At 35.0% G+C, this 27,179-nt stretch overlaps 1 protein-coding gene across 3 annotated transcripts in view; it reads left to right on the top strand.

The window, feature by feature from the left end:
• CaMKI (Calcium/calmodulin-dependent protein kinase I) overlaps nt 1-26,618 on the top strand; it is a 316,930-nt gene extending 290,312 nt beyond the window's left edge. For 2 of the 3 annotated variants that reach the window (XM_017609613.1, XM_017609612.1), the window contains one exon: nt 25,972-26,618. In XM_017609613.1, coding sequence (XP_017465102.1) covers nt 25,972-26,334 — 363 coding nt within the window. In that variant the 3' untranslated portion in view covers nt 26,335-26,618. Of the gene's footprint in view, nt 1-22,170; nt 22,277-22,345; nt 22,474-25,971 lie in introns of all 3 variants that reach the window. The other variant, XR_001846754.1, reaches the window with a different exon arrangement.
• The last annotated feature ends 561 nt before the right edge of the window (nt 26,619-27,179 follow it).

Here is a 27,179-nt window from a genome sequence, read left to right as displayed (position 1 = left end):
GCTTTATGCACCTCACGATTGCTGGTGGTAGCAGTGCGAGCCACCTGACTCGGAGTACGTCTCCTGTTGCAGAGCTGCCTGTGAGGATTTTTAGCTGACGTAAAAGCTGACTGGGCTTCTTGTCCTCCAACTGTATTTCAGTGAGGGCTCGATGCAGTTGACGATCTGTGGATTCGGTGAATCGTTTTATTATTTCGTCTTTGAATTTAGCATACTTATCATTATCAGGCGGATTGTGTAGGAAATCGGCCATCTGCAGTATGGAGTCCGTATCCAGAGCGCTAACGACTTGGTTGTACTTGGCCAGATCCGATGCGATACGGTTGCTGTGAAACACGGCTTCGGCTTGGATGAACCATAGTCTGGGTTGGGTTTTCCAGAACGGTGGTATCTTGTAGCTGGACACAGCTTCTACAGCGGCTGGTGCCGTGGGTGCAGCTGCTTGGCTTGTCGATTGACCGTGGATAGTGCTCATGTTCGTTTCAGGCGGTGGAGAAACGTCCAACAACGTTTTACCCAATGAAGCAGACGCGTGGCTGTCTGATAGCTTGGTCGGTGTATGGTCCAACGGCATATCGCGCTAGTGCGAGCTGGAACACCACGTTAGCACGGAGCACCCTTGACTTTGACTCTTGTACAATTTTGTGGTCCTTTGCTGTGTTGTTCGTGTAAATGCAGTAAAAATCGCGATGATACTTTGGCGTTTCGCTACACGTGTGGGCGTTGTGTCGAACGAGTCAAACCAAATTTCTTAATCCACTTCCATCACGTCGGGGTCACCATTTATAGCATAACCACTTTGCTAATTTATTAATAGAGACTCGAGTGGATGATTTAATACTATTATTTATTAAGAAATAATTACTAAGCAATATTTTAATGTACAAAGTATACGAATGTGTGACTGTTCGACGTTGAGCGCTAGGTGCACGGTCCGTTCACCACCGTAGTTCCAGAAGAAAAGGAAAGAGAGTAGACTGTGCGTGGTATGAGTGTCTGTTTTCTACGGTGACGTTGTGGGTAAGGATGTGCGCTCTGTGTTGGTAAGTGTTCTGTTTTGGTAAGCGTTTGTGGTGTATTTGAAGTTTGAGATGGCGAGGTTGCCACATATGTATATGTGTCTGTATGTATGTATGTATATTAGGGTGCCCATCGAATTTTTTTGTGAAATTTCAAGACCCTACCCCCGAATTTCCTTACTTTTTATGAGAAATATTATTGCCTATTTTTATAGATTTTTTAAAAATCATTTAGAGGTCGCCACTTGTCATTTTAGGTCAGAAAATACGGTTTTGCAGATTTATCAGTTTAGATGAAATTGTGAAAATAAGGAATGGTCAAAACTTAAAAAAATATATTTTTTTTTATTTGCTGAATGAAAAATCCTATCACACATCATTTAAAGGCCTATAAATCCTCTTCTCACAACTTGTTCTATCTTTAAAATTTAATGAAAATAGCAGGGTTCGTATTTGCATACACATGCTCTGCTCACACACACGCCAGAAACACATTCAACTTGCACTCACTGCTCATACACATGTGTGTGCATAAGTGGAAAACAAACTCTGCTCACAGAAAAGTGTGTGCTGTTTGTTATTAAGCACATGCACATGTGTGTGAGCCGATTTTTGTACAAATTTCAGCCCATGCACATGCACATAATATATTTTTAAAAGAATTTGTTTATTAAACGTTATTTTTTGAAAGACAATTCAATAAAAAGTGAGATGTTGTTTGTTTTTGATATGACAGAAAACATATTAAAAAAATGCGTGTGTAACACCGTACACATGATAGAAGTGAATCTTCTTAAAAAAGGTGTGAGTACCAGGTACCTACTCACGAAATTGGATGTGTAAACATATGTTTACGGTTCGGCAAACCATTAGGCGATTGAGTTACATACATAGGTTTGGTTAGAAATCAAACAATAATTTCATTTCATCTTATTAATTTTCTGATATACATATATTTTATTTATTAATTTTCCGGTACACCACCTTATATGAATTCGCGCGTCTAGCATCCATAGGACCGGGTTGTAATGGAAGTAATTGTATGTTTAACAAATAAATGAAAATGTTTATAATGCAATCAATAGATCCTTACGAATTCGCCATTACCAAGGCACTAAGTAACGTACGCACTTTTGTTTGCAAAATGCATTTATTTAAGTTGAAAGAAGACAAATTCCTTTGTTCGGCATTTATTCTTACCCGCTTTCTATCTTCCAAGGCGAATTCATATATTCCTATCACGAATTCATATATTCATGTGGTAGCAAGAGTATAAAAACATAAAATTACCTTATAAATTAAAAGCATAAGTATCACATGTATGTGTAGTCCAATTCACGAAATTATCTAGTTAGTTTCTACACAAACGCATGAAATGATTTCATGAATTGGCCTACGCATAGTGGTAGTAAATGACAGAATGAATTACAACAAACACATCCTTTTGACATAATGCAAACCTAAAACGTTGGTTCAAATCAATCCGCAATCAAGTTGGCGTTTTGCCCACAAACATTGCAATTTTGCGAGCAGTCTCATTGTAAAATCTCATTTTTACAATTTCATAGTTTCGGCTTACATTTATAAATTTCAACGAAAGCACGTTCCTATTTCGGCTGAGTAATCCATTTTCGGTTATTTAGTGTACAAAATAAACGCAAATTAAATGAGTTTGTACAACATGGCCATAAATGTAGCGATAAGTTGTACAAATTGCCAGAAAATCCAAATTTTTTGATGTTTCATACAACCAAGACATAAATTCATTCAACAGGCCCACAAACGGTGCAATCTAGAGCAAAACAACACCAAATTGAACCAACGGTCGCTGCGTTTATGGCTTTCTTTAAGAAACATCGGGCGAACATGTCAACTGCTCCTGTAACACTACCTTATATAAGTTGGCCTTGCTATCATCCTCACATATGTATGTTCATCAGAGTATACCAACGAAGGACGAGGTAATACAAGGAGATAGCAAGAGCACAAAACTACTCTAAAAAATTACACCCACAATGACAAACATGAACAAACGTACAACAAACACATAATTTTTGACAATCAGTACAGTTCGCATTTATATCAACGAGCAGCTTATTAGATTTGTTTTCGTTTATACTACATATGTGCATATATACATGTACACAAACATATGTACATACATACAAATATATTTGGAGGTTAGGAGAAGAGTTATATTTCTTTATTTAATTATAAGTCTTTGGAATACAATCCTTACAGACTATGTACTTAACTAATTTATAGATTACAAACTAATTTTGTGCATAAATCAAACCACTTATAAGGCAGAATTAAGCATCGAGAAAAAAGCATCACTTTGCATCGAAAAATCCAAGGTGATAGCATCACTTAGTGAATTAAACTCTCGTAAAGCACGATAACAGGAGCTTTAGAAGCGTATTGAGTTTTCGTATTAACCCCATAGAACGGACACACATTGCGAAGATGCCGTTGAGGAACATTAAACCGAATCCTTTCTAATAAGTATGGACAGTCAATTAGGCCCTTGATAATTTTGAAGGAAAAGGACAAAGAGAGTATAGATCTTCGACTCTCCAAGGATTTGAGACTTATCAGCATAAGACGAGCAGCATAAGGTGGTATGGGCTCCACAAAATTTAACGACCAAAGAGCATACTTAAGAAAGCGTTTTTGTACTCTCTCCAGTCTATTTATAGCTGTCATAGTACTAGGTCGCCAAATAAAGACAGCATATTCTAAGTGAGACCTGACAAAAGAAGTATAGAGAACTTTAAAAGTATATGGGTCACAAAATTTTGCGGTATTGCGCCTAACAAACCCAGCATTGAATACGATTTAGAGGTTACGTGGCTAATATGACTGTTGAAAGAAAACTTGCTATCAAATATAACCCCAAGGTCCTTAATCTCACTAAGACATTGAAGTTCACAATTTGATATACTGTATTTTGAGCGAAGAATATTAGATGACTTAGAATAGGTCACGTGAAAGCATTTAGATGCATTTAAGGACAGAAGAGACTTATGACACCACAGACGTAACTTGGAAATGTCATCTTGTAATTTCATTGCATCATCAGGCGTCTTAATAATTGAGAACAATTTTAGGTCATCAGCGTACAGGAGACATTTAGCAAATGTAAAGCAATTACTGATGTCATTAATAAAAAGATTAAATAATAATGGACCTAGTATACTCCCCTGTGGTACCCCTGAAGAGGCAATAAAGGGAATAGAGGATACCCCATCCACAGTGACAACACTCCGCCTGCTGGATAAATATGAACTTAACCATAACAGAAAGGAAGAATGAAAACCAAGGCATCCCAGTTTATAAATTAAGACTCGATGAGAGACCCTATCAAAGGCTTTTGAAAAGTCAGTATAGATACAATCAACCTGCGAGCCAGCCGAAAAGGACTCAATGCAATACTCACTGAAGACAGCAAGGTTAGAAATCGTCGACCTCTCCGCAACGAAACCATGCTGATAGGGAGAAATAAGGGACTTAACCGCAAAGCTCAACTTAGCATTGACTGCATGTTCAAAAATTTTGGAGACGGTGGTCAGTTTGGAAATGGGCCTGTAGTTACGCACATCATTTTTGTTGCCACTTTTGAAGACAGGCGTAATAGACGTAACCTTCCAATCGTCAATAAAGATCCCAGACGAGAGTGATTTGTTGAAAATAAGTTGAAGAGGAAAAACCAGGGCTGGACAATTTTTCAATAAGATGGGGGAAAATCCGTCTAAATCTGTTTGAGAAGAAGATTTGAGATCGTTAACAGCTCTAATAATATCCTCGGAAGAAAGATGTAGAGCTCCGAAATTTAAGGCAGAGTTCAGACTGTTCGATAAATCAAGCGGCAGACTACTATCGTCCACAGAAAAATTCGATTTAAAAAAATCGGCAAATAAGTTAGCTGCCTCATCCGGAGTTTTCGCCGAGTAATCATCAAGGAAAACTCCGGTAGGCACACTAGCGGAACTTTTTTTGTCCTTAAGATATTTCCAAAAACTTTTGGGATTCGATTTAATGTTTCCCTCTATTTTGCGCATATACTCGGAATAAAGAGATTTATTCAAAATATTAAAATCCTTTAAGTATAGCTTGTATTTACTGAAGAAGAAGTTATTCTTACTCTTATGAAATTTTTTTAAGAATTTGTTTTTAAGATTCTTGAGTTTATTTAATTCTTTAGTGTACCAAGGTAATTTATAGGCTCTTTTTACCCGCAGGGGGATCCTATTTAAACATTGGGTGTATACGATCGACTTGAAAGCGGAAAAGCTGACAGATGTATCAAGCCCACCAAGTAGCTCCTCCCAATTTATTTCAAGTAAAATATCATTAAGACTTACAAAGTCACACGAAGAATAATTAAAGATTGGTCTACTCACAGTAGTAACCGGAGGAAAATAATAAAATCTAAACTCGACAACAAGTGGTAGATGATGTCTGTCCTTAGAAGTAACTGGATTCAGGCACTCACTAACTTCACAACAAAAATTGTCACTTATAAATATAAGATCCAGAAGCCTATTTAGAGAATTAAAATAATTATTAATTTGAATTAAGTTAAGACTAAGTACATTATCGATGAAATACAATTCTTGACTTGAGTTGACATTATTTGGCGTGAGACCGTAATTATTAGAAATGCTGGTTGACCAATTAATATTAGGTAGGTTAAAATCGCCGAGCACGCAGAGGTGATGCTCCTTAACGTTGTTTAAGACTAATGAAGCAATGTTATCTGCGTGGGCCTTGTATAATTCGAAAGAGCTGCCCGGGGGCACGTACGACGCAAGAAGATACAAAGAGTCTTGCGGTGAGGAACCGTTAACACAAACACAAAGCTGATCCAGTAAAGAATCACCATTCGAAAGTGTGACCAAAGACGCTTGCAGTTGACGCTTAATGGCAATAAGAACACCACCTCCTCGAAGGCAGCCAGTTTTTTCAGCATCACGATCTTTACGAAATACATTGAACAGATTTGAGTTGAAGAATTCACCGTCAAAAAAATTCTCATTCAACCATGTTTCGACGAAAACAAAGATGTCGTAATTCATTTGCTCACTAAAGTTGTGCACCATTTCAGACTTGGTTCTCATACCAGATAAATTCTGAAAGTAAATTTTCAGCTCTCTATTATTTTTTTTATTTTATATCAAACATATGTACATAAAAACATTGCTGTCCATAAGTACATACATATGCCCATCAGTACATCAACGAAGCCCGTTTACTTCATCATAATATATCCATATAAACATATGTACATACGTATGAATGGATGTAGTTACGCGAAGCACGCTTGCATCATTTATACATATATTGCTTGGTAGCGGCAGAGCTGAAATGCGCAATGAGTTCGTTCATACATACATATATATGTATACATACATACGTGCATTCAAACATACATATGTATATACATATGTAGGTACTCGTACCCGTCATGCGTCGCTTTATTTCTTTTTTCCCCTTCCCTATACTATCTATATCTTCCTTCTCACTCATGTAACGTTTTCAGTTTTAAAAATTTCACTCTCTATTTTTGCGATACCGCCGCCTAAGAAGTTTCACTTCAAAAATTATTTTAAGATTTGAGTTAGAAATCGAAGTGTATAAGTATCTCCACGCAAAGCACACACATGTGCGTGTGCTTTATATTAATAAAAATAAAGTACACACATGTGCCCGTGCTTTTTACCAAACGACACACACATGTGATGTGAGCAAGTTTTTAATTTTTTATATGCACAGCACACGTGTGTGAGCGTAAAATGTTAGGATGTGCTGCGCATGTGTGTGCAAATACGAACCCTGGAAAATAGTCATTCAAAAACTGATAAATCTACAAAACCGTGTTTTCTAGCCTAAAATGACAAGTCGCGACCTCTAATTGATTTTTAAAAAATGTATAAAAATTGGCAATAATATTTCTCATAAAAAGGAAGCCTAATTTCCTTCTTGAAATTACAAAACAAAAAATTCGATGGGCACCCTAATGTACATTAGAGTCGCCCATGTTTCCATACAATTTTTTTTTTAGTTTTTTGAGGTGCCACCCCTTGAAATGGTTACATATAAGGAGAAAATATTTCTCATTTAATATTGACTCGGGTCACAAACGTCTTGAAATAATGACCCATGCATCGTGGTTCTGTGCGTTATCATCTACTTACTCGTACATGTAAAAAGTCCTAAATATACATATTTTAAAGGAACAAAATCAATTATTTTTTTCCATTTATTTATGAATGATGGTGTGAACAGAAATAATATGTGTTTTATACAACAGTAACCGTGCAAAGGCCGCTAATATGGTGGCTAGCCAAAGCAGCACTGATGCAAAATGATACCGTCGTTATCTCACCTTCGACACGTTTGTGGCACGGGTTAGACTTGATTAATTTGGTCAACATTTTTAGGAAATTACTTTTTCAATAAAGGGGCCATTTCAAGGGGTAGCACCCGCAAATGTACGATTTTCAAAAATAAGGGCAACTCTAATGTACATATATAAGAAAGAAGCCGTAAGCAGTTGTATTTTTAAATAGCTATAAATTTTGAAAATCGATTAGAGTTTGGCTGAGACATTCGACTTTGAAAAATATGTTCTGCACTTTTTCCAGTACCAAAATTTAAGTGATATATCACATCATGGGATACATTTTATTGATAGTGTGATGGGGACTTTCTGCATATATATATATTTATATACTAGTGAACAAAATAGCCGGGCAAGACATCATTTAAAGTAAACAAACTAAAATTTTTTGAATATTCTGTAACATTGCTCCAGCATTTTTCAAGATAAACTAACAATTTATACATTGTTGTAAACAGCGAAATGTTTTCTCTTAAATAGTATGTATAAGTATTTTTCATCGGGCAAACAGAAATAAAGTTACGCCAAGTATATGCTTTAACCTATGAAAAACGCGTTTTTTTACCTTAAGCCCAGATTGAGGGTTGAGATGAGGGTGCATTCCAAATTCTGAGTACCTATGTGTATCTATTATTTTTGTTTATTTCACTTCAAATCTCACGAAATCATGGATGCAAAAGAATGGTTGAGACCAGGTCAGCTGTTTCAGTGTTTATGACCAATACGTTAAATTGTGTGAATGAATGTGGACAATATTTGTCAATTTACTGATGTTTGCAAATGGGCATATCCTGGGTTACGGACGCGGCATTCGTACGACCTTAGAGTTAAATAAATCATACGAAAACTGAAGTCACTTTTAAAAAAATTTTCCGTTGTGTAGCTTTTATACCGTCCTTTGGTTGACAAAAAAATTAGGTGCGCTTGGAACACTGACGTCGAGAAAATCGAGGGCATAATGGACGCGACAAAAACAGAAGTGATTTCAGAGTACGTGTAAAAATAAGCAAAACTCAGCGAATCCTGTAAGGTTTTCCTTTACAACCAAGCTATTCGTTGTTGATTTAATTTTGAATTAAAATCTGGTAACGGACGCGACTTATCGTACGTGAGACATTTTTCCCCCATATAATATTTTTACTAGTAACACATACTAAATTTAATTTTTTATTTAGTTTTTCCAGTTCTTCTCTCCTCCGTTTCGCGTTTTCAAAACCTCTTTTCGCCATCTTAGTACGAAATTTAAAGTTATAAAGCCGTTTGAATTCATTTACTTGCATTTTCGGTTTACCTTTTTTAGGAAATGCCCAAATGTGTGACAAATCATTTGGATCTTTAGCAATCAAATCGTCTGGTCGCAAAACTAATCATTTGTACATCGCTATCCAAATGCGCAAATGTGGACAAATCTATACTTGGCATTTTGTGTACAAATGTACAAATCGTGTGATCCCTGCTTAAGTAGTTGAAAATAAATTTGAATGATAGCCCAAACACAATGAAAACGACAAGCTACGGACTACAGCTGTCAAATTATTTTTCCACGTATTATGTAGATAATTATTTTGGTGATGACAGGGCTACGCGACGACTGTGGTTATGGCAAGATTAGATTTAATTCTAGTTTTCCAGCGACAGATAAGGTTCTTCCGCTTCTTTTATGTCAAACTCATACAAATTCATAATGTCGCTGCCGCGTTCAAAAAAATCAAGTCGCCATCGACAAATCGTTTAGATAATAAAGATAACAAATTGAAAGCTGTGGCCCGCAGCTCGTCGTTTTCAATGTGTTCAGCTCTTGAGTTGAATATAAGATGTGTTCTGTGTTGCATCTTCCTAACAGATAAAAAAATTGTAAGGGACATTTTGGCGATTTTTAGTTATAGATGCAGTTATATATTTTAAAATAAGCTCTTTTGATGGGTGTTATCAGTTTTTGGTTAATAATGCAGTCATACTAATCAAAACCTTTAAAGTGACGTTGTCCTTTTTTGGATATCTCTTTTAGTTTCCGAAGTATTGAGTAAAAAGTATCTTTAATTTAGTACATATTTGTATCACATATTGTCGTATTTCATAAAAAATGGCTGCAAAATTGTTGACAAATGATGCATACTACAAAATTTTACTAGAGAAAATCCTTCATAAACTCAAAACTAATTGTGAACTAGTAACATTCTTCGAGACTTTGCCTGCCGAAGGTTGTCGTATGTTTCTTTTATCCAGGCGACGTTATGGAGAATAATAAAGTAAGGAAAAAAGGAAAAGCACAAATGAGAATACACCAAACTTACTGCTTGCAGCAACAGCAAATTTTTCTAAACTGGTTGCTTCGGATGACGGTCTACGCAAAACCAAACTAAGCTGTAATCAAAAGCGAATGATTTCACGTCTCTTTTCGCTCTTGCTGTCTGCTTTCGCTGTTATTTTTCTTAAGTCGCTCACGGTGAGCTTGGATAAGGTTTAACCCAAAAGTCCTCGCCCATCCAATTTTTCTCCAAATTCTTATTCTGTCATCATAACCAAATGATTTGAGCTAAAAATTATTAATTTTTTATGGAAGGATTCGAAAGATATCTCGATTATCCTTTTTTAACTAAGTTAAAAATCATCCTACAGTAAAAATGTTGGACGCAAAATCTTTGTCTATCCATCGCAAATAATAGTCATTTAACCTTAGCCCAGAAGTAATTTGCTTGAGCTTTAAAATTTTCAAAAGCACTTTCTGACTGCACTCAGAGCCATTGAGAACCCAACCGGGCCCCGATATACGTTCAATTTTATGAAAGATACTTACATACATACTTATAATAGATATATTTGCACTTATGCTTACTTTGGTAGTAGGATTTGGTAGAATTAACTACATCTAAATATGTTATCAGAAATTGAATCAGCCGAAGAAGCCTGGGCTCGAATCGTCAAATACGATATCGTATTACTCGTCACGTAAAAACTCATTTTTCGGATTATTACATACGTGAACACGTACTCTTTACCCCATTCAGCTTATACGACTGACAGTATCACATAATTTACTTTCGTATGGTTTTCGATCCGTGAAGTGTATTACGATTCGAGCCCAGGGCAGTACAAATTTTGAAGAGAATCGGAGAATGACATCATTTTTTTTTACGAAATTCTTCCGACTTGTATATATACATAAGTATATATATGTTGTGGCATACTAATTACTACACATATGTGTATAAATACTATATGTATGTAAGTAAGTGTAAAGATGATCTCTTATTTTTTACTTTTTGTAAAAATGACTGCGACTGCAATATGAACAACAAAAACGATTTAAATGCTACTTTGCGGGTATTTTCACAAGCCTACAGCGAATATAATAACGAGGGCAGAAATTTTTAAGCTCTTGCGTGGAATTGCTTATTTTGCTTATTTCAATGTACAAAGTTTATGAAAGGAACTTTTAAGAAAACGATCAAGAAATAAATTCCTACTGTCCAATAAGTTTTGACACCTGATATCTTACAGCCTGCTGTCTCACTGTTTTCTTACGAAATAATAGAACGGGCAGATATTTCTGTTGAAAACAAAGGGTGAATTGTGCTTTTCAAAAAAACTTTAGAAAACGACAGTATGAAAATTTTGCTCAATACATTTTTCTTGAGCGGTTTTTATTCGTCGAACTAAAGAAATGTTTACAAATAATAACATTAAAACAGATTTGGTTTTTATTAACTGGTAACTTCAATTGCATTTCTGTTTGGATACAAATATTTAAAACCAAAGCTGTCTCTCTGCGGGAAGGCATTGGTGTTATTGAAGGGATTAAAAATAATTCATCTCAAATGGAGAATAACGAAAAAAAACCATTTTTCCGACCTGCACAGATCTCTATTATTTGAAAATATCAAGCAACACTTGATTTTTAACCGACTTCCAAAAAAGGAGGAGGTTATCAGTTCGTCGGAATATTTTCTTTTTTATGTATGTTCGCATAACTTTGGACCACGTCAACCGATTTCGATAATTTTGCATCGGAAAGGTAGTGTCTCAGAGGTGGTCCCATACTAATCTGGTTAAGATCCGATCAGTGGATCATGAGATATATATATATATATTTTTTTTTTTTATGAGAGTTGAGGTCGGTTTTTTTTTTTTGTTAAAAATTACTTGTAATTTTTCAATCCTTGAAGTAAACTGATGGAAGAACAAAACATTAAATCGTACTTAAATTTTTTTTGTTGTTTTTCGAGCATATTTACTAATATTTTAGTGCTTATCTAAGCGCTTAAAAGTGATTTTTTCTTGATTATTTTTTCGGCCCTGATAATAACCACTGCAGTCAGAACGCAAAGTATGGTGACTCATCGCAAAAACTAGCAAAAAATGTGTTTTTGCGGTTTTTGCAAATTTTAAAGCTCAAGCAAATTACTTTGGGATTAGGGTTAAATTAATATTATTTGCGATGGATAGACGAAGACTTTGCGTCCAACATTTTTACTCTAGGATGATTTTTAACTTAGTTAGAGAAGTTATCCTACGACCCTAAAGATAACCCTTCCCTAGAAGATGTTCATTTTTAGCTCAAATCATTTGGTTATGATGACAGAATGATAATTGGGAGAAAAATTGGATGGGTGAGGACTTGGGTTAAACCTTATCCAAGCTCACCATGCGCAGTTAAGCAATTCCAAATGCATAGAAAATAGTCAACAAATTTCAAACCCTGCTCCACAAAAAAAAAATTCGAACATACTTTGTATGGAAGAAAATGCGGTAAGTCCTAGCTGCTTCAAACTTGCACTTTACTGATTTACTAAATATTAATGGCTTACAAAACTGCATACTCAAAAAAAATGGATTACAAGTTTCTCAACATTTCTTAAACTTCGTCGAATTTTTTTAACTGTTCTACAAAGTTTGAAATTTTGATTTGCATGTTTTTTAGATAGTTAGCTATATTTCATTTTTTAAACAAAGAAAAGTAGCCAAAACGTGCTAAAATATCGTTTCCCTATTTACATTCGTATACGTTTAAGTGGACGGGGCTACGCCCGTTTTCCAAAAGTTTTTAATATTCTTACGTATATTTTCCGCCAATAGATAATTTTCAATATCAGTTTTGGGTGAATAAGCTTTAGTAGTTACTAAAGGTTACCATTTATTTTATTTTTGCCGATTTTGCTAATTTTCAATACGACCTGTCCTTTCATGGTGTGCATAGACATGGCTTAATCTATTTTCTCTTTCTTTTCATTCTGAGCGTTTTGATATATACATATATTTAGACTGCGGATTTTTATGCAGAAAACGAGGCCTAGAAATATGTACCACTTCACTATAAGAAAAATAAATAGATTTTTATACATTTCGTTTATAGTTATGTGGTACATATTTTTAGACTTCCTCTTCTGCATAAACATCCGCAGTCAAATATATATGTACATGTCTATATCTATCTCGATTCCTTTAGGCTGTTACAAACAACCATTGTGTGAATAATATTTTAGCACCCTTGTGCACAATTTCGCTCGGTTATAAAAACGGCGTGCTTTCTAAAGTAAAAATAATAATAATAAAGCACAAATCTACAATCATTTTTTGTATTTTTTTTTTTTTTCTTTACTTAAAATATTAAATCAGTGCAGAGGTTTGGATATTTTTAGTTACAGAATGTTTCAACCTTAGTAAGCAATGTCAACCACCACAATTGACTCAGTCAAATTGACACACCAAAAAAAATTTACGAAAAACTTTGAGAGTAGTATCAATCGACGCGTCTTAACAACGTCTGATGCATTTCACGCAAATAAATGGAGTAAATGAACACAGCTTAACACGTATTTATTTCTTTTTGGACATTTGTGATGTATTAAGTGAAACATTTTTGCAAAATTGTTTATTTAATTGCAATATTCTGGAGTCGAAAATCTTGTTAAGTTAACATAAATAAGATGGAGGAAAACTGGTACTGCCACTCTATTAAAAACAGTTAAGGTGCTGAGCCCCTTTTCTTCGCAAAACAAAACTAGAATTCTACTTAGCGAGGGTTATAATCCCTAAGCGCGGCCGAAGGCCGCCTACGCTGAAAGGTGTTCTCTGCAAAAACTCCACCCTCTTTTCTTCAAAACAGAAAGGGAATTCTACTTTGTGAGGGTTATAATCCCTAAGTGGCGCCGAAAGGTGTTTTCTGCAAAAGGTGTTCAGCCCCTTTTCTTCGCAAAACAGAAAGAGAATTCTACTTAGTGAGGGTTATAATCCCTAAGTGGCGCCGAAAGGTGTTTTCTGCAAAAGGTGTTCAGCCCCTTTTCTTCGCAAAACAGAAAGAGAATTCTACTTAGTGAGGGTTATAATCCCTAACCGCGGCCGGAGGCCGCCTATGCAGAAAGGGGTTCTCAGGAAAATGTGTTCAGCCCCTTTTCTTCGCAAAAGAAAGAGAATCACTAAGTGCGGCCGAAGGCCGCCTGCGCAGAAAGGTGTTCTCTGCAAAAGGTGTTCAGCCCCTTTTCTTCGCAAAACAGAAAGATAATTCTACTTAGTGAGGGTTATAATCCCTAAGCGCGTCCGCAATCCGCCTTCGCAAAAAGGAGTTGAACGCACAAATACTTTATGAATACAAAAACTCAACGCTACATAAAATGAATTTTTTTTAATTTCGGCCACCTACGCCGAAAGGTGTTTTCTGCAAAAGGTGTTCAGTCCCTTTTCTTCGCAACACTGAAAGAGAATTCTACTTGGCGAGGGGCCGCCCCTTTTCTTCGCAAAACAGAAAGATTATTCTACTTAGTGAGGGTTATAATCCCTAAGCGCGTCCGCAATCCGCCTTCGCAAAAAGGAGTTGAACGCACAAATACTTTATGAATACAAAAACTCAACGCTACATAAAATGAATTTTTTTTTTTAATTTCGGCCGCCTACGCAGAAAGGTGTTCTCGGCAAAATGTGTTCAGCCCCTTTTCTTCGAAAAACAGAAAAAGAATCACTAAGTGCGACCGAAGGCCGCCTACGCAGAAAGGTGTTCTCTGCAAAATGTGTTCAGCCCCTTTTCTTCGCAAAACAGAAAGAGAATTCTACTTTGTGACGGTTATAATCCCTAGGTGCGGCCGAAGGCCGCTTACGCAGAAAGGTGTTCTCTGCAAAAGGTGTTCAGCCCCTTTTCTTCGCAAAACAGAAAGAGGATTCTACTTTTGAGGGTTATAATCCCTAAGCGCGGCCGCAGGTCGCCTTCGCGAAAAGGAGTTGAATGCACAAATACTTTATAAATACAAAAACTCAACCCTACATTAAATGAATTTTAAATCTGAACTATTTTTAATAAAGTGGCAGCGCTCGTTTTCCTCCATCTTATTTATATTAATTTCACAAGATTGTTGTACCCAAGTAATGTTGGACCAGCATATGGCTGGAAGATCGATTGCATCGAAGAAACGTAAAACTTATCGAGATCTAGAAACTAGACTAGAAAATGTTGTAGCAAGGTATGATTCTGGGGGTGATCCACTGCAGTATTTGAAAGAAATTGCATATAATCTTTCTTCATAAGTTAATGTGGTTTAGCGTAATAGATGAAGTAAATGCAATGTAATAAAATAAAGTTCAAAGCATATTATTATTCCGTGTTATTATTTAATGGAGTTATTTATGTGTATGATATTTATGAGTGTGAGATTTTTGTTTGTGTTATTCTCGTTTGTGTTATTTTTGTATGTTATTTTTGTTTGTGTTGTGGAGACATGGAACCGATATTTCTATCCTTCTTAAAATGTCGTTATATCTGTGGTCATAAGCAATAATCGCTTAAGTCGAAAAACCTGAATTTGAAAAAAAAAATTTTAAAGATTTGGATTGTAATGTTAACCTTATGGGGAAACCAAAATATTTTCGTCTATAACTTTTTAAATAGCCTAGCTAACGAGATGGGGGTTTCACATATACATGGAATACTAGTTGCAGAAAACGATAGCATATATAACTCGATTCTTTCTTAAGTCAACTGAGGCGGTTATTGCTTATGACCACAGATATACATTCAGGTTTTGCAATTCACTTCCGAGTAAATTTCAATTTGAATTCTAACAGACTGGTTGAAAATAAAATAAAGTGTTGGTTCTAAAGAAAATATCTTGGGACTTAATTTATCGCAGCTAGGGATGACAAAAATAAAAACAAAATAATCGATTAATTAGTCATATGATTAATCACACGCTAAAAAAAAATTAACTACAATTAATTGCAATTATTGAGAAATAGTCGCTTAATCGAATTTTCAAAGGCACTTTTTTACAGTGGGTATTCACAAAAACCGGCCGCTGTGGTGTAGTGGTAAGCAGTGTGCGCTATCACACATGAGCACCTGGGTTCAAGCCCTGGTCAAAGCAACATCCCAAAAAATATAGAAAAAGGTTTTTCCTTAACAGCGGTCGTCCCTCGGCAGGCACTGGCAAACCTCCGAGGGTATTTCTGCCATGAAAAACAGCTTCTCATAAAAATACAATCGCCGTTCGGAGTCGGCGTAAAACTGTAGGTCCCTCCGCTTTGTGTGACAACGTCAAGGCGCACGCCACAAGTCGGAGGAGAAGCTCGGCCAAACACTAACATATGTGTAAGCGCCAACCTGTTATTATTATAATTCACAAAAACACTTTACGATAAAAAATTTCTATTTCTCTGTTATTTAGCCTTAAATAAAATAAAACAAGCGGCGATAATTATTTATTATTTAAAGAAGTTTGCAAAAACAGAAGTTTTGATCAGGGCTGCAAACCGTTCCAAAAAACGGTGCGGTTCGGTTCAGTGGTTCAAACCACTTAGAAAATGCTTGTACCGGTTCAAGAACCGGTTGTTGATTATTCCACGGATCGGTTCGGTCCCAATGGTTAAATTTTTTGATGCCAAGGGATTTAAATATGACAAATCTATGTATAGAAAAATAAAAGGCTTTGATAGGGAGATCAAATTCAAATATCCACACGTACAGTGGTAGAAAAATAAGTAAGGACGCGACATTTAACAATTTTAGCTATTTTTGTTTATTTATTTAATAACTATTTTTTTAAATTTAGTTCATCTTCTAACACAAATCGAATGGATCCAAGTTTAAAATTCTGTGCCAAATTGCAAACTTTTTAATAATAATTACTTGAATAAGGGTTTAAGTTTTATGTTGATTTTCGGTAATTTTTTCACGGAGTTTCTTCCATGCATGTACGTCCGACAAATATTTTATGACAAAATACCCTCAACAAAAAAAATTATTTAAAACCACCGCGTTCGAGGCGAAATTAGAAAAATTGTAACAATTTGTTAAGGTTTGGACAAGTCGTGAGTCAAGTCGAGTAGACAAAAACAACACACTCAGAATTTTGAATTGACACTCAATATCTTGGCTTAACCCATGTACGCCCAAACAAAAACGGTTGGAATTTTATTATATCTACTTTTATTTATGTGATCATAAAAGCCATTTTAAACAAACTGAGGAATTAAAATTAATGAAAAAATCTTAAAAGTTAACTTTTGGGAGTGTACTTTTTTAGTACAACGGGCACTTAGGCGTGTTAATTTTTAAAACATTAATTGACAAGGCATAACGTTTTTTCTGCATCCTGTACACTGCCATATTATAACCTCATGACACAAAACACTGCTTAGCTGCTTGAGAAACTTGCTTGGGTTATGTCCGTTATGCCTTGGGTTTGGATATGCTACGAAAGAACCGGATGGTTGGCTTTTTTCGAACAATGGGTCTTCTAACAGCTAATTGGTCGAAAAGAATCTTCGCTCGACAAAACATGTCGACTCCACCGGTTATATATACTCATATCAAGCATGTACGTGGAGATTCATTACCCACCACCATTTCTTGCTACGAATATAAACACCTCACATTTTTGATAACAGCGATTTGACAACTCTATATCCAAGATGATCCTATGAGCTTCCAATGATTTTTCCACAATATATGTCAAAGACTTAGTAATAACCTTCAGAACTTGCTATCACCCAGTTTTAGTAGCAAAATGTAATCGAAATGTCGTTAAGAAATAAATATATATACAATAATAATAATAATAGATTGGCGCTTACACATATGTTAGTGTTTGGACGAGCTTCTCCTCCGATTTGTGGCGTGCGCCTTGATGTCACACAAAGGGAGGGGCCTGGAGTTTTACGCCGACTCCGAACAGCGATTGTATTTTTATGAGAAGCTGGTTTTCATGGCAGAAATACACTCGGAAGTTTGCCATTGCCTGCCGAGGGGCGACCGCTGTTAAGGAAACCCCTTCTTCTAAATTTTTTGCGATGTTGCTTTGATGAAAACTTAAAGCCAGGCCCTGCGGAGTAGAAGCGCGCAGTGCTTACCACTACACCTCAGCGGCCGTACCAGTACATACCCAGCAAAAAATCGGTAATCGCTTTTAGTGGTAACGTGTTCTAGAAGGCATAGCGGTATAATGCCTTCAAATTTTTTCGCTTCTGTTAGGCATTGCCGGTAACGCAAAGTAGAATGTCCTACAATAATTTATTTATTTCGCTTCTTTGTTTCATTTCGGGAAATGCAAAGTGGAATGTCCTATAATATTTCATTTTTAATTCGCTTCTTTGCTTCATTTCGGGGAATGCAAATTAGAATGTCCTTCAATATTTTATTTGTTTCGCTTCTTTGCTTCATTTCAGGGAATGCAAGGTAGAATGTCCTACAATATTTTATTTATTTCGCTTCTTTGCTTCATTTCAGGGAATGCAAAGTAGAATGTCCTACAATATTTTTTTTTATTTCGCTTCATTGCTTCATTTTGGAGAATGCAAAGTAGAATGCTACATCGTAGTCTGCTGAAAAATAGAATGAGTATCCAAAAATTCTTTTTCTACCGTTACTTTCTGTGGAAATTTGTCTCGCATAAAAATCATGTTTCGGTTTGTTCAATTTGCAACGAAGTTGAAGCAGTGATCGCACTTAAAAATAAATTTGTGTGGTAGAATCTGGAAAAAAATGTGGTAGATTTCAAAAAAATGTGGTAGATCTCATGTTTTGGAACAAAATTTGCACAAAAATTAAAAATATTCTGCAAGGTATCGCCTAAATTGCAAACATTTTAATTAGAATCTAAAAAAAATTAATTATAGTATAATAAAGTGCAAGATTGAAGTTGCAAAAATTTCGTTGAGTTTTGGCAATTTTTTTCCTTAACAGTGTAAAGCTTCCTTCCATATCAAGATATTTTTCGAACATATTTCGAAAGATTTCTGCAACCTTGCGGAGTGCCGCCAGCTTTCCTTTTTATCACATAACGATGTAGCGAACAAATGTGGCACGTTCCAGAAAACGCTACTTGGGATCTGTCGATTTTGAAAATTCTCAAGTAAAAGTAACGAACGCTTAAGAAACTTTAGATGCACTGAAATTTGCTAATACTTTCACAAAAATCGCTGTTTTTTACCATTTTCGCTATTAATTCTTTTTATAAATCATATATTTTGCAATTTAAGCCAATAAAACCACATTTCCTGTCAAAAAATTGAATATTGAGAAAATGTACTATTTTACACTTTATTTTATACTCACATTTTGCCTGTTGTTAGTGTTTAGTGTTGGACAATTTTTGCTCTTAGAATTAACTAAACTACTCATAAACGTGAATATGTGGTAGATTTCAGACTTTGTGTGGTAGATGTGGTAGATGCTCAAAAAGTGGCAGATCTACCACAATGTGGTAGAAGTCCGATCACTGAGTTGAAGTCAGTCGATGAAGTGAAGTACAAGAGTGAGGAAGTACAATTTTAAGCTTAATTAAATATGATTGTATGTATGTACAAACCGATTTTTAAGTAAAATCTAAATACCTAAATACATACATATGTATGTATAAAAACTGATTTATACAAATTTTAATTAATTTTAATCTTTTAAGACATTTTCTGATTTCAATTCAATATAAATAAGTATGTACTTATCTAGGCATTCTACATTAGTTTGTCTGTAAGGCATTCTTTGTTCGCTTCTCTGGATTCTGTTTATCCATGCGTTCTCCCTTCGTTTGAAGGTAATGCTGCGGGTAAGGGCTTACCGCCAATGACATGCCCATGTTAAAAGAAAGCCCTCTTGAAGCGAAAGGGTAAGCGATTCCCATCGCCTAGCTCGTTTCCACTTTCGTTTCTGTGGTAATCGCGTTTTTCGCTGGGTATATATACAGTTCTAGAAAATTACTTCAGAAACTACATGACGCTTTTGACAAAAACTTTGAATCATCATGTCACACAGAGGCCAGATTTTAAACATTTTATCGTTATACGTAATTGCAAGACCATTTTCAACTACAATAAAGGTTCTCTTTTCCACTAACTCACGTTTTTCTCTTACAATAAAGTATTACTAACATAAATCCCCACAAATAATTCCGTATCCTTCCTCAAATACCTCTAGAGATATTCTGTACGATAGTTCCACTTGTATGATCTATATATCCCTGCAGAAATATGCACTATATAAGTTTCAGTATGTAAAGGAGGACCACGACCCCGTTTCCAATAACCGCCACTTTTCTACTGAGTATAGGATTGATTTCATATACTATCTCCATACCAACTTCTAATATTCTACTGCAGACTCCTCTTCATATCGATGGCTGAGTGGAAGATCGACCTATCTCGGCTGCCAGTTCGAAAACGCTGTATCTCAAAAAACTTTTCAAGAACGCCCTATTTCAGAATTTTGTTGAAAAACACCCTATCTCAAAATTCAGTTCAAAAACGCCCTATCTCACTTCAAAATGTATTGAAAATATGCTGATATAGGGCGTTTTTGAATCGGCAGCTGAGATAGGGCGTTTTTGAAACGAATTCTGAAACAGGGCGTTCTTGAAAAGTTTTTTGAGATAGAATGTTTTCGAACTGGCTGCCGAGATAGGTCGATCTTCCACTCAGCCATCGATATGCAGTATGAAAAATTCAGTTTGAATGGGAGGTGCCACACCCCCATGGCATATCCAAATTATTTTTAGTCTATAACCATGCTTGAAAATTCGGAAATAGATTTTCAAGCTTTTCGAAGAGAAAAAAACGACTTTCAAGAAAACTGTATATATGTATTAGTATACATATATGTGCTCGTAGTACTATAAAAACGACAGCTACCGAAATAGCTGTATAAATCCATTAAACAACAAACCGTTATACTCACTGTTAATAATTTGATTAATTTACTTTTTTTCCACTTTATAATATCGGATATTTTAAAGCAAAGTGCAATAATTCAAGAAAACATCCCAGCTGTTCATGTGGACCACTTCTAATGTGAAAAGTCGATTTGCAATTGTCCAAATCCGGTATCCCCAGTTATACCTATTTATCTTTTATTCTATCTGAAGTGAAATTAATACCAGTAGGTGCAAACTTAATAAAGCAATTTCGTTTAATAATAATAGTAAAAGCTTAAAAGTTAACTTTTGGGAGTGTACTTTTTTTAGTAAAGGGGGCACTTATGCGTGTTAATTTTTAAAACATTGGGCCGTATGAATAAAAATAAGCAATTGCTTTTTCTTAAAATTTCAGATCTTTTACTCAATTTATTCAAACAAAATTGAAGTAAAAGGTATGAAATTTTAAGAAAAAGCAATTGCTTGGTTTTTATTCATACGGCCCATTACTTGACAAGGCATAACGTTTTGTTTAATTTACTCTCTTTCCACTTTATAATATCGGATATTTTAAAGCAATTTGCAATAATTCAAGAAAACATCCCAGCTTTTCATGTGGACCACTTCTAATGTGAAAAGTCGATTTGTAATTGTCCAAATCCGGTATCCCCAGTTAGACCTATTTATCTTTTATTCTATCTGAAGTGAAATTAATACCAGTAGGAGCAAACTTATTAAAGCAATTTCGTTTTAATAATAATAGTATACTTTTAAACGTGGGTTGAATTGGTGTCGTTTATATAGTACAGAGAGCGCAAATGGGTTAATGTTGAAACCCTCATTTTTGGTAGGTTGGAGCTTATACTAGGCCTTAACCTCATATGTACAGGTATACCTATGGTCAAAATAATATATTTGTGATATTTGACTCTTTTTCTTTTGTTGGTTTAATGTTCATTGTTTTATAATAAAAGTATAGGATCGTTATATAACAACAACCATACAAATCCAAATTTCAATCTTTGTACGAAAATTAGAAAAAATCTACAAACTTCAAAAAAATGTCATTATAGTTTAAAACTTTTTAATCACAACTAAACAAAATCTGAGGATGCAGTTTTATAGCTCATTCAACTTTAATGTATGTAATACGATAAGTGCAAGTTTGACATTTTTTATATGGACGAAATATAACCCACGGAGATGCCATTAAACTCAAAAATGTTTGCAGTTTTACCATAACGTTTCATTTTTAGATAAAGTTGTGTATTACAAAACTTACAAACTTTTTTAGTGGTTTTTGAACCGAACCGAACTATTTTTTTGGAGGTTTTCAAGTGCGGGATTCGAGCACTTATCCTCTGCTTCTAAGAAGACTCGAAATTTGACGATTTGCCAATTTGCGTATCAATCTAAGTGCATTCGCAAGGTATCGTAATTGAAAAAGCATTCTCGTACATTCGATAGTTTGGCATGGTAGCGACGATATATGTTGTATTGTTTTGTATTGAGTCGTGATGTGTTGTATTGTGTTTCGTTTTGTTGTATTGTTTTGTACTGTATTTTGTTGTGTTGTTTTGTAATGTGTTGTATTGTTTTGTGTATGTTATACTCTGTTATGTTATTCAACGCATTTCAGCTCAATTGACTTCAACTAAATCAATTAAAATCAACTCGGCTCAGCTCAGCCCACCTCAACTCCCCTTAATTTTAGAGGTTGAATTTCAACCTCTGAGCGAATACTAGTATGTATAACTTGTCGAAAATCGCTATGTATAAATAACTTAAAAATATACTTAAACGGATTCGGAAAGATGTTCCAGAGGATCGTATGCTCTTGTGGGAGATGAGTAACGAGCAATGCTGAATTTTATATCCTGCTATCCTTGGAAAGACTTTGAATTTGGACACTTATGTACTCAGCTTCGCCGAGAGAGCATATGTAAGTCTCTAGAACGCATTTATGCTTTCTTTCGCTTATGTTTGAAAATTACATAAAACTTTGTAGAAAAATTTTAGTTGAAAACAAATAGAGATGCATCAGAATTTGTCATCTTATCTTTAACAAATATCTTTGACATTATATCACTAACTATTAATAAGTTAGGCGAAAATCATATTTGATTACTAGGTGATTTTAATCTCTGTAATCTTAATTGGTCTCATAGTTATTGCAACTCCGGTCTTACTCCTACTAATGTTTGTTCTAGGTTTGAATCATATTTTATTGGTATACTTTAAGTTTGAATCTACTTCAAGTTAATAACTTCAAAAATAAGCTCGATAGAATCTTGGATCTAATTTTGTCAGTGATACTATTAACTTTAGTGTGACTGAGTGTTTATCCCCAGTCTCGTCTCCTGATATGCATCATGTTCCTCTGGTTCTTAAGTTTGACTTTTACGAATTTGCCTCTATATATTCCATTGATAAAATCGCCTTCAGTTACAAACTATGTATTTTTTCAAGACTATAGTTTATTCGCAGAATACAGTTGGGATTTCAAAAATGTTCAAGAAAGTATTTGAGAAGGTCAGGCGCAATGTGTAAATCAAATTTGGTATAGATTGATGAAGTGGTTTTCGAGATACAAATATTTGACATAAGGGGGCGGGCCACGCCCGGTTTCCAAAAAAATTAACGGAAAATTAATTTTTGCTTAAGATCCATTGAAGATATAATTTTTTAGTATATATTTAAAAATACGTTAACCGCACTGGCCAAAGATCTGAAAATCCTTTACATACACACACATATATTCATGGCCGTATTTTAGACAAAAGTTATTTTATATATTTAGCATTTTCAACGAACTTTATGAAGAATGTTGTCTAACGATCACTTTTAATTCCAACCTTTTATGTTTAAGTCTGTCAGTGTGCTGTCAAAAAAAATAGAAATTTGTTGCCATTCAGACCTATTTAGACAACATTTGTTATATTTTCAATATTTTGAAAGGCCCACAGCTGCAAAAGGTCTTAATTTATTCCTTAATGTGTAATTAATATGTATATAAACAAATGAGAACAATTTAGTAATCGCTGAAAGTGCAAAATGAAAAAGAACTTAAGATATTACCTTTTTGATAATTACGAGTGAATGATTTCAAATTGTTACCATTTATTTCCAATGAGCAGCACATCTTTTTCTCAACACCTAAAATGCATTAATCAAAAAACGCACAAACGGTTGACGTGTCACTTTGGGTACCGTTTGTGCGTTTTTTGTGTATAACTTTTTCAGCGCAAAACGGAGACATTCAAAAATCATGGCAAATAGTAAATGTAATATTGGAAAATTGAATTGAATTGTAATATTGAAAGTGACACGTCAAAATTGTTATTTTAATTACTTTGATTGTTTATAAAAATTAAAATGACTTTAATAAAATAAAAGAAATTAAATAAGTTACAAGTACTCGTCACATTTGTTATCAAAATGGCCCAAGTTTTTTATGAAAAGTAAAATTACATTAATAAAATTAATATGAAGGTGTTACTCACCTCAAAAACACACGGCTCCGAAGATTTACCCATGTGCTGACGATCTGAAGGGTTTTTCAATTGTTAAGAACACAACTGATATAACAAAACTTCAATATGAACTTGATGATGTATATTTGTGGTGCTTAAGAACTCGCCTATCCCTTAATGTGAAAAAATGTTTTCATGCCACCTTCTAGAAAACGCTGTTTTCCCAAGAGCGCCGGACAATCAATTACACCTTGTATTATGCAAAAAACGAAAGTTAATGAGAGGATAGATCTTTTTTTATCTAGTGCTTTTAAGTTTAACAGTAATAAACGACAGAGGATCAGCGAAATGCAATGAACGTAAAGCAAATTTGAGAAAGACCTTTTGGCTCTTATCTCTAATCCTCCGCGGAATATTAAAATGAATTTTTCCCAAGAGCGCCGGACAATCAATTACTCGCTCTAATCTCGCTCGAAGAATTCGGTGCTGCTCCGCCGCACAAAACCAACCAAGTAATTATATAATGCCATTCGATTTACACTTTTACGCAGTAGGCGTTTACCACACTTATGTCTCTCCCATTTGCGCGAGTTCGAAGCTTCCATACTCGTTTTAATTACTAAATTTTTCTCATGGTGATGGAAAATACATAATGTTGCAAAATTCGCAATAATTCGCACACAAGAACCAACCGTATTTCAAATGGTACCCTCCAGTCGGTTCAAGAAATTAAGGATCTTGGTGTCACCTTTGATTCTAAATTTTTGTTCAACGCTCATATTAATTTTATTATTTCCAAATTGTTTGCTAAGCTTGATTTTGTGCGGCGGAGCAGCACCGAATTCTCCGATCCATACACTTTAAAACTATTATATGTCGCCTGCAATCATCTGGCGTCCTTTCCATCAATTCCATATAGATAGATTAGAGCGAGATTAGAGAGAGTAATTGATTGTCCGGCGCTCTTGGGAAAAATTAATTTTAACATTCCGCGGAGGAACCTGCGTTTTTCCTTGCCTTTATATGCTGCAGAACAAATTATGTCCGTAACTCGCCTATTGAGCGTGCTATTAATGAATTTAATCAGATCTCAAATTCTATCGAACTAGATTTATTTCCTAAATCAGTTTTTAAGAATATTTTAAATTCTATGCCTTACCTTAAGAATTAGTGTTAAATAGTCTGTAAGAAATTTTTGTTTCGTAGGCTAAAAACGTATTAAATAAATAAATAAATAAATCTTGTTCTATAGCTGCGGAGCTTTTACCAAATTAATTAATTCATTAACTATTAATTAATAAAGGCCAGACTTGTTGCTATAGATCAAAGAGTACCTAGTAATTATATAATGGCGTTCGATTTAGACTTTTACGCAGTAGGCGTTTACCACTCTTATGTATCTCCCGTTTGTGCGAGTTCGAAGCTTCCATACTCGTTTTAGTAAGTACATTTTTCTCATGGTGATGGAAAATACATAATGTTGCAATATTCGCAATAATTCGCACACAAGAACCAATCTGAAAAATGGATAGTATATCGGAAATCAGCATCTTGAATATATCCCAAAACGATCCGTAAATAATTTTGTACACCTAGCTTATTCTACAGGACACGCTGTGCGCAGGTTCGAGACCTCATACAAAATCGGTTACTGGAGCCGACCTCCTACATTACGAAAAATTGTGGAAAAAATCTGCTATTCGAAATACAATATTGCACCGATAGAAAGAAAGTCATAAAATATTTAAATTTAGAGAGATTGTTAGCGGTTCGCGGTTCACGGCTCTCTCTATGGAAGGGTGTTATTTCGTCGATAATAAAAAAGACCATTACTATGTGTTATTGGACTTCGCAAAAAAATTTAATAATTCAGGTTTTATTTGCTTTGGAAAGTGCTGTATATTTATTTTGTGTATTATACTTATTAATTCCATTACATATCGTTGCTTTTTTTATGTTCATTGTAGCAAGCATATTATGCCGCAACCGTTATTCGACAAATGCAGCGCATGGCGTTAAGTAGTAACAGTAATAGTACAGGTGGCAGTGGAGATAGAAGTAAAATTAATCTGCTATCAAAGGAAAGTACACAAGTAGACAGCAACAGTTGTGTAGAATCTGAAGTAGCTGAAAGCTCTGCCAGTCATCATGGCGAGGAAGGAAGTTGTACTGATAATACTACCGCTACCAACATAAGCTGCGGTGCTAAATCAACGACGTCAGCTGATAACAAACCAGCAACTGTCATAGCAGGTGGGGATAACCAACCGACCAACAGTAGTAAAAGCAACTCACCTGCTTGTGTGAATGGTAGTGAACAAAACAAGTAAGCATATTCATATAAGATGCGAAAAAATACAATCAGTCAAAATGGACTAGAAATTGTTTATAAATATGTATATGGGACGTTCCACGTCAAGCGAAACAGGGCTCTTCCCAGAATTCACGTTAATTTATTTTAATGATCGTGGGCTTAAAATTTTTGTTATTGATCGTCCTTGATGGGTCAATATGATCTTTTGGAAATCTTCAAAATGTCGGCTCAACATGACAGCGGGAAGCCTGAGAAAAATCGAGTTCTTGAATTAAAACACCTGTTAAACGAAAAATTCAAGACCGAATCATCTGGTTTTGCGCTAAAATTTTTGGTAATTGACGTTCCAAACTGGTCAGATAGGTTGGCTAAATTCAACATGGAGGAGGTCTCTGATTAAGAACCTATAATATTTTTTTTAATTCAAAATTGCAGATCCAATAAGGCGGACAACTTTTCGAAAAAAATTTTGGTTTTCCTGACATTTTTCATTTAGGGGATTCACTGATTACGAATTTATAAAAATGTCGCGAAAATCGAACCGTTATATTGGATCCGCCATTTAGAACTTTTAAAAGATGCATGTCCAAAACGTTACAAGAATCAAACAATTTTTAAAAATATGCCCGCCATATGGGATCCGCCATTAAAAAAAAATATATGTTTACAGATTCGCAATCAGCGACCCGAAAGACTCCTATATTCCAAGTTTCATAAAAGTTAAACATGTTGAATATAGCCAACCTATCATATCAGTTTCTTGGGAACGTCCATTACCGAAAATTTTAGAACAAAAAGAGATAAATCGGTAGTCAATTTTTTATTTAACAGGTGTGTTAATTCAAGATCTCTATTTTTCTC

Source organism: Rhagoletis zephyria, unplaced genomic scaffold, assembly GCF_001687245.7.
Source record: "Rhagoletis zephyria isolate East Lansing unplaced genomic scaffold, Rhagoletis_zephyria_1.1 Rzeph_scaffold_00238, whole genome shotgun sequence".
NCBI classification, from domain to species: Eukaryota; Metazoa; Arthropoda; class Insecta; order Diptera; family Tephritidae; genus Rhagoletis; species Rhagoletis zephyria.
Note: the sequence above shows the minus strand (reverse complement) of the source record. Positions and strands in the feature narration are given on the sequence as shown.